Raw genomic sequence first — 10,365 nt, forward strand, 5'->3', positions numbered from 1 at the left:
AGGAACAAGGCCCTTCTGCTGAGCAGGAGGCACCTTCCAACTTAAACACTAGGTGGAAAGTGGGTGAGTCTTACAGGAGGGATGTTGAGATCGGCAGGAAGCTGCACCTCTGGTCTGGGGAAAAGCATGGCAACGCCTTCGTGGGCTCATCCCTACTTCCTGAGAAAGGAAACTAGTAGAGGCTGAACCGTGGCCTCTGTACACATGCCTGACCCCCTCATTAGCATGCTGCTCTCTATGGCAGTAGACATAGAATCAAGAACAGAAAGCTAGCCCTGGCCGGTTTGGCTCAGTGGATAGAGCACCGGCCTGCAGACCAAAGGGACCAGGGTTATATTCCTGTCAAGGGCACGTATCTTTTTTTTTTAAATATATTTTATTGATTTTTTACAGAGAGGAAGAGAGAAGGATAGAGAGTTAGAAACATCGATGAGAGAGAAACATCGACCAGCTGCCTCCTGCACACCTCCCACTGGGGATGTGCCTGCAACCAAGGTACATGCCCTTGACTGGAATCAAACCTGGGACCTTTCAGTCCGCAGGCCGACGCTCTATCCACTGAGCCAAACCGGTTTGGCAAGGGCACATATCTTGATTGCAGGCTCCTCCCCGGCCCGGCCCTAGTTGGGGCGCGTGCAGGAGGCAACCAATCAATGTGTTTCTCTCACATCGGTATTTCTGTCTTTCCCTCTCTCTTCCACTCTCTCTAAAAATCAATGGGAAATTGTCCTCGGGTAAGGATTAAAAAAAAAAAAAGAAGATATGAAAGCTAAATCTGAGCTCTCTTCTTCCTGAGACCCTACTAAAATAATAGCAAAGAAAATAAAAATGTATGACTTGGCAATAAAGAAGCATCTAAGAGAGCCACAGACACCGTGACCAGGGCCGCTGCCGTCACCGCCACCGCCACCATGGGTGATCAGCAGCTAGATTGTGCCTTGGACTTTATAGGTACCTGCCCCCACGGCAAACCAGGGAAAACCTCAGCGACCTGATCGGCCTGGTCCCCAGTCTCTGTGAAGATAGACTGTCTTCTGTTGACCAGCCACCATGGAGTATGGCCCTCCCTTGGAAGATGGGGCCATGCCTTCTGCTCCGCTGAGGAAGCTGGAGGTGGAAGACAACAGTGCCTTTGACCCGTATGGAGACCTTGTATTTTGAAGGCGGCGTCTCATCTGTCTACCTCTGGGATCTGGACCCTGGCTTTGCTGGAGTGATCCGCACAAAGAAGGCTGGAGACTGATCAAAGCAGATCAAAGGCTCCTGGGATTCCGTCCATGTGGTGGAAGTGCAGGAGAAATCCCGGGGCCGCACCGCCCATTACAAGCTGACCTCCTCAGCGATGCTGTGGCTGCAAACCAACAAATCAGGCTCTGGCACCATGAAGCTCAGAGGCGGCCTCACCAGACAGATGGAGAAGACGACACTGTGAGCGACGCTTCGCCACACGTAGCCAATACCAGGCGCCTGGCAGAGGACATGGAAAACAAAGTCAGAAGTACGCTGAACGAGATCTAATTTGAAAAAACAAAGACATTGTCAATGGGCTGAGGTCTTTGCAGACTTTTGCAGACAAATCAAAACAAGAAGCTCTTAAGAATGACCTGCTGGAGGCTTTTCTTTTTTTAATACACTTTTATTGATTTTAGAGAGGAAGGGGGAGAGGGGGGGAGAGAGAGAGAGAGAGAGAGAGAGAGAAGAGGGAGAGAAACATCAATGATGAGAGAGAATCATTGATCAGCTGCCTCCTGTATGCCCCCACACTGGGAATCAAGCCCACAACCCAGGCATGTGCCCTGACTGGATTAGAACTGTGACCTCCTGGTTCAACCACTGAGCCACACCGGCCAATCCCTGGTGGAGGCTTTGAAGAGAAAGCAACAGTGTTAAAACCTCTGCTTCACGCTAACCAGACATGCCATACACTCATTAGATTCTTTCTTAGAAAACTCGTTTTCTGCTCCCTTCCCATGTCCCTTCCTTCCCTGACAGGTCACACAACTTGGGTTATCCACCTGCGCAGCATCATCACACCCTAAGAATAAAGCTGCTAGCCCTGACTGGTTTGGCTCAGTGGATAGAGTGTTGGCCTACAGACTGAGGGGTCCCAGGTTCGATTCCAGTCAAGGGCATGTACCTTGGTTGTGGGCACATCCCCAGTAGGGGGTGTGCAGGAGGCAGCTGGTCGATGTTTCTAATTCTCTATCCCTCTCCCTTCCTCTCTGTAAAAAAATCAATAAAATATATTTAAAAATAATAATAAAGCCACTAAGCACCCTTCTCTGTCTCCTAGGCCTGCTTCCCACCATGTTTGAGAGACTGTGTGTGTTTTGTTTGCCCAGCCCCCCATGCTCCCCCCCCTCCTACCCCCATTTATAGGCATAAAATACACTGTCTGTCTGCCTCTCCTTCCTTCCCACCTTTTTGTTACACTGGTATAAAAAGCATAAAACAAAAAGATTTTATGAAGTAACTGTGGTATGTGAAAGATAGAAGAAAAACTGGATATCTGATTCCACATGTATTTGGGAGTTGCTTGGGGTGGCGGGTGGGGGCAGGGGACAGCTCTGGGAGAAAGCAGAGGTGGCCCCAGGACTGTCCCCCACCAGCTGCCCCTGTCCCATGGAGACCGTGTTATGGTGCTGGAGGAGGGACCTGCCCCGCTTCTGCTCTTCTGGCCAGATGCTTTTCTGTCAGTTTTTATGGAATGCAAAAGGAGTTTTTGTTTTATTTTGTTTTTTTGGTAAAGCTTAAAAAAAAATCTACCTCTTATGCTTGACCTTCCTTACTTACTAAAAAAAAAAGGGGGGGGGGGGGGAAAAAAAAAAAAAAAATGAAAAGAAACTGGGACACAGTATATTTTTTTAAAAAGAATCTAAAATGCATTTAGAGGGGGAAATGGCTGAGCAAGGATCTAATTCAGTGCTACAGAATCCTGGAGGGGCTTGGGACCTCAGAGAAAGGCGGTCTGAAAGTCTGTGCCATTTCCACTGTCCCTGTTCCCACTTCCCCACCCAGAAGCCGAGAACACAAGACAGTTACAAGGGCAGTCAGAGACCCCTCTTGATGCATAGAACCTGTTCCCAAAAGACACCTACACATTCTGATTCGTCTCCTGCCTAATGGCCTTAAAATGTACCCCCCCCCCCCCCCCCCCCCCCCCCCCCCCCTTAGCAATTAGTCCCCTGGTGCCTCATTTGTTTCTGTGAATAGACAGCCAGCCAAGCGTCTCCAAACATTTGAGGACAGCAGCCACAGCACAAACCAACCAAAATAAAACACAGGAGTAGGCAAATGCAGGAAACAAAACAAAAATCGTAGAAAAGACTAAATCTATTAAACCACAGAATTCTATGGGGAAAAAAACGTTGACAACAAGAAAGAGGTGATTGCTAAAATAAAACTTAGCTGAAGGGATGGAATATAAAGTCAATTCCCAGGAAGCAGAGCACAAAGATAGGAGACATAGAGAAGGTGAGAGAAAAGGCAGGTGACAAGAGAGTGAGTCCAGGAAATACCACTTTATTCAATTGATAAGCATTCCAGAAAGAGAAAATAGAGGAAACGGAGTTGAGAAAATTACCAACAAAATAAAACAAAATTTCCCAGAGTTGAGAAAAACCTCAAGATTGAAGGGATCCATCAAATATCCAACACTGAATGCTAAAAGACCCACAGGGTTAAACCCAGACGCTTCCTAGAAGACGAGCCCCATACTTAATTTAATTGTTAATCAAGTGCAAAGGTAGGATAAAGATAATTTCAGGTGGGCAAACAGAAATTTTACCCACCACCTCTTTTTTCTTTTTTTTTTCTTTTTTTTTTCTTTTTTTAAATTAACCAGCAAAGTGAAGGAGTAAAGCAAGAAAGAAGACACAAAATCCAGAAAAGGGTGAATCCAACGCAGGAGTGCGGCAAAGAAAAGTCACTTTTAGTTGGAAGGCTAGATACTGATGGTTTGTGACTTCTCTTCAGTCTTTTTTTTTTAATATATATTTTTATTGATTTCAGAGTGGAAGGAAGAGGGAGAGAGGGAGAGGAGGAGAGAGGGAGAGAGGGAGAGAGAAACATCATTGATGAGAGAGAATCATTGATCGGCTGCCTCCTGCATGCCCCCTACTGGGGATCGAGCCCGCTATCCAGGCATGAGCCCTTGACTAGCTTCGAACCAGGGACCCTTCAGTCCACAGGCTGATCCTCTATCCACTGAGCCAAACCAGCCAGGGCATTTTTTTTTGTAGTCATAAATACATTTATTTCATTAAAAATGCTTAATTACAGTGCTGAGAGCATTTCCCCCTAGAAAAGTAGGTAAGCAATATTTCCATCAAAATGTTAGTTGTCTCTGCAAATACCTATTTTCATTTCACTGAACAGAGCACACAGCAAAAGGCTTCTGCTACTCCATTTCCCCCCATTTCCTTTTTTGTTATAAACACCATAGCAAATGTAAAAAGCTGTTTAAACAGAGAAAAATATTGTAGTCCTTGATTTTCTGCGTGAACTTAACGCAATCCACACTGTGCTTCCCACTCTTTCTCTAGGTACCAACAGTGGGACTCAAATGAAGGGGTCTTCTGGAGGGTTGGCGGCTGTTGTCATGTGTTATTTACTGGGACACTTTTCCCTGTGGATGAGGTTCCAGATGCATTTTAACAGAACACGTGCAGTCACCTCCATTCAAAGCCATGTGGCCAGACGCGTATAGAACTGGGTGGTTGGCTGGAGCCGGTGCTGAGAGCCGCGACGGCTCCACCTTGGGTCCTGTCATGGTCGGGCAGCCAGTCAGTCCTGCATCACTGGATCTGGATGGCTCCGTGCTCAAGCTGCATTTCGGGCTGCAGTGTGGGCTGCAGGGTCTCGGCCGTCTGAGCTGCCGTAGTGTGGTCAGTCACTGGCGCCAGCTGGACGTACTGGACCTGGATGTCACTGCCCTGGAGAGGTGAGCCATCCATGCCTGTGGCAGTGGGGTCTGAGGAGGCCACGGCTATCAGATGGGCCCCCTGAAGCACCTGCCCATCCTGTCCCACCTGGTGTATCTGTAGATTGCCCTCGCTGTCCTGCGTGATGTGCACCTGCTCCCCTTGAGGCACCTGAGCGATGTGGAGGTGACCCTGTGGGATTACTTGGACCTGTCCATCCTCTCCAATCTGGTGGATCTGGACCTGTTGGGCGTTGGCCAGGGCATAGTGCAGGGCCTGCGGCTGGGGCTGTGGTATCTCACTGGCGGGTGGTGGCGTGCTCCTCGGGCACTCGGATGCACTGTAAGAGGAGGAGGAGGGCGTTCTCCGAGAGAAGCTCTTGACGGCCAGGCTCTGGCCTCGCTGTTTCCGCCGCCAGGCTGTCCGGCATTTGGAGTCGATGCTCTGTTTGATTCGGTACCAGTCAGATTCCGTGATTCCAAATTTATAAAAGAGGTGACACCGGATCCCATAGATGGTGAGGGGGTCGAGCTGCTTCTTGCCATGCTTCCCCTGGCCCGAGAGGTTGGAGACGGCCTGCACCTCCCGGGGGAAGAGGTAGTCCAGCAGCGTCAGCGCCATCTTCTCTGCCGTGTAGCAGGTGGTGCTGATACGCAGCATGTCGGAGGGGACGATGGCGCAGCGCACCCGCATCTCGGGGTTGTTCTCGTCCCCCAGCCAGGTGCCGTTGGGGTAGTCCTCTTCTGAGTTCAGGGTGATGAGGGTGACGTTGTTTCCGGTGTGCTGACTTCCCGACTGTCCCCAGGTGGAAACGGAGTCACTGGCCTCGGACCCGCTCTCCCCGTCCTCATTGTGGCTGTCTTCCTGCCCGGGTACCTTCACCACAATGGTGTTCTGCCGGCGCCCGGGAACCGCGCTGCTAATGATATTTTCCAGGGAATCCGGTGCCCTGTTGCTCAAGGGGTCGTCCATCTTGGCTACAAGGGCGTTCTGCCCATCACTGTTGAGTATCACCGTAGTCTGGGGGACGACGCATCGCACTTTGTTGCACGTCTGTGTTGCGCTGAGAGGGGAGCCCGCCACCATGGGGACTTGGATGGGACTGTGCTGCTTGTTAATGACCAGATACAGCTTTTCTTCTAATGATTTACAAGTAGCCTCGAGAGCTTGCAGCTTGGCTTCAATTCTATCCATTCGCAAGCATGTTGTCTGGTTAATGGAATACAGGAAGGACTTTATAGAGGGGTCCTGGCAATTGATCTCCAATCGTTGGCGTTTCGGAGCTGGTTCATCTTCGTCTGTCACTACGTGATTCTCCAGTACAACCGGGTGATGGTGACTCAGGTCTCCTACTGCAATCTGCACCACGTCCGCCAGATCCTGTTCTGACATCATCCAGAAGGAGAGAAGAGGGGCCAGTCAACAAGCAAGAATCAAACTCACACAGGGCTAGGATTCTGTCACCTCAGTTGTATCCAGTAATATTCTCTGGACCTGGTGCCTGTGCCGAACACTGGGAGTTTCTTCCACCTTCGTCCTCAGCAACTGCTCCAGAGCACCGTGTGGGCTTCGGAATTCTCGTGGTGTTTTTCGGGGAGATGTGATAATGGCGCCTGTCCTAGCGAGAGAAGCCGCTGATCTGCCGCATTTTTTAAAAATATATTTTCTTATTGATTTCAGAGAGAGGAAGGGAGAGGGAGAGAGAGACAGAAACATCAATGATGAGAGAGAATAATTGATTGGCTGCCTCCTGCCCGCCCCACACTGGGATTGTTGGGGTCCATCCCCTTCCGGTCCAGGGGTTCCCAAAGGTGTGGACAGAGTCAGCGAAGAAGGAATGACTCGGAGGCGGCGTTCAGTTGATCAGCATAGCAAGGTTCTCTAGTCAGGTTCTGTCTTTATTGTCCTGTTACATCTGTATTTATACCAGTTGATTTTACTCCTATCTATTCTATTCCAAAGGTTAGGGCGTTTCTTATCTCCATTCCAAGATTACTCTAGTGTTCTATTAAGCTACAGGGAAGTACCTGAGGGAGATTATCCTAAGTAAAGATTATGTAGCTTAAGCGTGATTGTTCGTAGTTAAAGTGATTAATTACCCGCCTGGCACTTAGTTAAGGGATTTTATTTCCTCCCTAACTCTAGGAAAAAATACCTATCTAGGGAAACAACTTTTCTCGGAGAGGTGACCTTGGTTAAAACACATAGCGCTAAGAAGAGGAGCAAACATATTAAGAACAGTATGCCATATATGCCAGGTCCCTTGAAACATATGCTGTGCAGATGTTTCTTCCCTACAGCGACTGTGTCAAGCAGCAAGGATGGCCCGACTTCTGGCAGGGGATCAAGCCCACAAACCGGGCATATGCCCTGATGGGGAATTGAACCCTGACCTCCTGGTTCATAGGTCGACACTCAACCACTGAGCCACGCTGGCTGAGCAAGTTATGTTTTCTATTCCCCTCACAGATCTAGGCTACACAACAGTCTCAGAGTCCTTGGATCACACATTCTTACTGCTTCCAGGCCACTGCCTAGGGATGGCTTTCTCTAACTTATATTGCAACTCTAAACTACAAAAATGTTGCAATGCCAAGAAGCTGAACCAGACTGGGTGCAATCAATGTTGTTAGTATTGCAAATATAATTTGTTAATTACATTTTTATTGACATATAATGCACATGAAATTCACACTTTTAAAATATACAATTCAGTGGTATATTTACAAGGTTGTGCAACCACTACCACTAGCTAATTCCAGCACATTTTTATGGCCCCAAAAAGAAGCACTCTATCCTAACAGCCACTCTCAATTCCCTTCTCTCCCTATCCCTGGCAACCAATAATCTACTTTTGGTCTATAGATTTGCCTGTTCTGGACATTTCATAAAAGTGGAATCTCACAAGATATGGTCCTTTATGTCTGGCTTCTTTCACTTAGGATAATATTTTCAAGGTTCAATTATGTGGTAGCATGTGCTAGTACTTCATTCCTTTTTGTGGCTGAACAATATTCCATTGAATAGATATATCACAACTTGTTTATTTGCTCATCAGTTGATGGACATTTAGCTTGTTTTTACATTTTGCCTATTGTGAATAATGCTGCTATGAGCACTCATGTGCAAGTTTTTGTGTGAACATGTTTTCAAATCTCTCAGGTATACACCAAAAAGAGGATTTGCTGGGTAATGCGGTAATTCTGTGTTTAGCTTTTTGAGGAACCACTAAACTGTTTTCCATAGTACCTACATCATTTTACCAGTGATGTTTGAGGATTCCAATTTGTCCACATCCTCTCCAACACCTTTAAAAAAATTTTAAGTTATGGTAAAATATACATATACTATAAAGTTTCCCATTTTTACCATTTTTTAATTTTTAAAAATATATTTTTATTGATTTCAGAGAGGAGGAAAGAGGGAGAGAGAGATAGAAACATCAATGATGAGAGAGATCATTGATGGGCTGCCTCCTGCATGCCCCACACTGGGGATGGAGTCCGAAACCCCGGCATGTGCCCTGACTGGGAATTGAACCATGACTTCCTGGTTCATGGACTGATGCTCTGAGCCATGCTGGCCGGCCCATTTCCACCATTCTTAAGTGCACAACTCAGTAGTATTAAGTACATTCACATTGTTGTGCGACCATCACCACCACCCATCTCCAGAACCTTTTTTTCTTTTTCAATCAATATTTCTTTTTTATTGTTTTTGTCAGTATTACAAATGTCTCCCATTTCACTTTTAGACCTGTCCACCCAACCCCAACCCCACCCCGGGCCTTCTACACACTATAATCTGTGTCCATGTACGGAACTTTTTTCATCTTGTAAAACTGAAACCTTGTATCCATGAATCACTAACTCCCTATTTGTCCAGCTCCTGGCAGCTGCCATTCCACTTCCTGTCTATATGAATTCGACTACTTTAACTAGCTACATCATATGAAATGTTAAAATTCCTTTCTCATTTCCTTTTGTGTATATCCTATAACTATATTCGTGGTGGTTTCCATGGGGATTGTATATAATTAACATCCTAAAGTTATAACATTCTAATTTGAATTTATACCAGCTTAATTTCAATAACATACAAAAACTGCTTCTAGCCCTGGCCGGTTTGGTTCAGTGGATAGAGCGTCGGCCTGCGGACTCAAGGGTCCCAGGTTCGATTCCGGTCAAGGGCATGTACCTTGGTTGCGGGCACATCCCCAGTGGGGAGTGTGCAGGAGGCAGCTGATCGATGTTTCTCTCTCATTGATGTTTCTAACTCTCTATACTCTCCCTTCCTCTCTGTAAAAAATCAATAAAATATATTTTTTTAAAAACTGCTTCTATACAGCCCCATCCCTACCCTTTCAATTATTGATGTCACAATACATCTTTATGTATTGGGTGTCCAGAAACATAGACTAATAATTTTTTACACATTAGTTTCTTAAATCATGTAGAAAACAAACAGTGGAGTTACAAACCAAAGTTATAATGATACAACTTTTATAATTGTCCATGTATTTACCTTTATCAGAAATCTTTACTATTTTGATCTATATGTCCTGATATGGTTAATGTTCATTATATATATTTTTTCTTTACTTGTTATATCAGCTCTAATTTTTTAAATATATTTTTATTGATTTCAGAGAGGAAAGGAGAGGGAGAGAGATAGAAACATTAATGATGAGAGAGAATCATTGATCAGCTGCCTCCTGTATGTCCCCTACTGAGGATCAAGCCCACAACCTGGGCATGTGCCCTTGACCAGAATTGAACCGGGGACCCTTTAGTTCGTAGGCCGACGCTCTATCCACTGAGCCACACTGGCTAGGGCCATTTTATCTATATGTGTGTGTGTGTTTAATATTTTTGTTGATTTTAGAGAGAGAGGAAGGGAGAGGGAGAGAGCAACATTGATCAGCTGCCTCCTGCATGCTCCCTACCGGGAATCAAACCAGCAACTTTCGGTGTAGAGGTCAATGTCCAACCAACTGAGCCACAGTGGCCAGGGCTATATATTATTAAACGAAACAAGCAAGTTGGTGAAGACAATGCATAGTATTGTCCCACTTGTATTTTTTAAAAATTTATCTAAAAAGTATGGAAGGTTTATACACAAAACTGTACCAATAATTTTGGGGAATGAGCAAGTTCCTTTACTTTCTACCTCATACATGTCTCTTTTTTTCCAGTAAGTATGTATTTATTGTATAATTTTTAAGTACATATATTTAAACCCTAGCCAGTTTGGCTCAATGGATAGAGCATTGGCCTGCAGACTGAAGGGTCCCAGGTTCGATTCCAATCAAGGGCACATGCCCTGTTGTGGGCTTGGTCCCCAGTGGGGGGCTTGCAGGAGGCAGCCGATCGATTATTCTCTCACATCATTGATGAATCCATCTCTCTCTCCCTCTCCCTTCCTCTCTGAAATCAATTTATAT

The 10,365-nt window shown here is 46.1% G+C and overlaps 1 protein-coding gene and 1 pseudogene across 2 annotated transcripts; one reads left to right on the forward strand and one right to left on the reverse strand.

Annotated features, from left to right (window-relative positions):
* Positions 1-1,050: 1,050 nt before the first annotated feature.
* Positions 1,051-1,890, forward strand: LOC102239088 (annotated as a pseudogene).
* Positions 1,891-4,710: 2,820 nt separating this feature from the next.
* LOC102260324 (protein BANP) lies at positions 4,711-6,503 on the reverse strand. Of its 2 annotated transcripts, none has more exons than XM_005869355.2 (2): positions 6,482-6,503; positions 4,711-6,386 (listed from the first exon to the last, which is right to left on the reverse strand). In XM_005869355.2, the coding sequence occupies exon 2, from the start codon at positions 6,315-6,317 to the stop codon at positions 4,797-4,799; it is 1,521 nt and encodes a 506-aa protein (XP_005869417.1). In that variant the 5' UTR covers positions 6,318-6,386; positions 6,482-6,503; the 3' UTR covers positions 4,711-4,796. The 2 variants fall into 2 exon arrangements, with proteins under 2 accessions (XP_005869417.1, XP_014397671.1); XM_014542185.1 differs by lacking the exon at positions 6,482-6,503 and adding an exon at positions 6,417-6,477.
* Positions 6,504-10,365: the final 3,862 nt, after the last annotated feature.

Source organism: Myotis brandtii, unplaced genomic scaffold (genome assembly GCF_000412655.1).
Source record: "Myotis brandtii unplaced genomic scaffold, ASM41265v1 scaffold292, whole genome shotgun sequence".
In the NCBI taxonomy this organism is placed as follows: Eukaryota; Metazoa; Chordata; class Mammalia; order Chiroptera; family Vespertilionidae; genus Myotis; species Myotis brandtii.

Excerpts from the sequence above, each read along its gene's own strand:
- LOC102260324 (XM_005869355.2), bottom strand. The coding sequence starts at position 6,317 with ATGATGTCAGAACAGGATCTGGCGGACGTGGTGCAGATTGCAGTAGGA.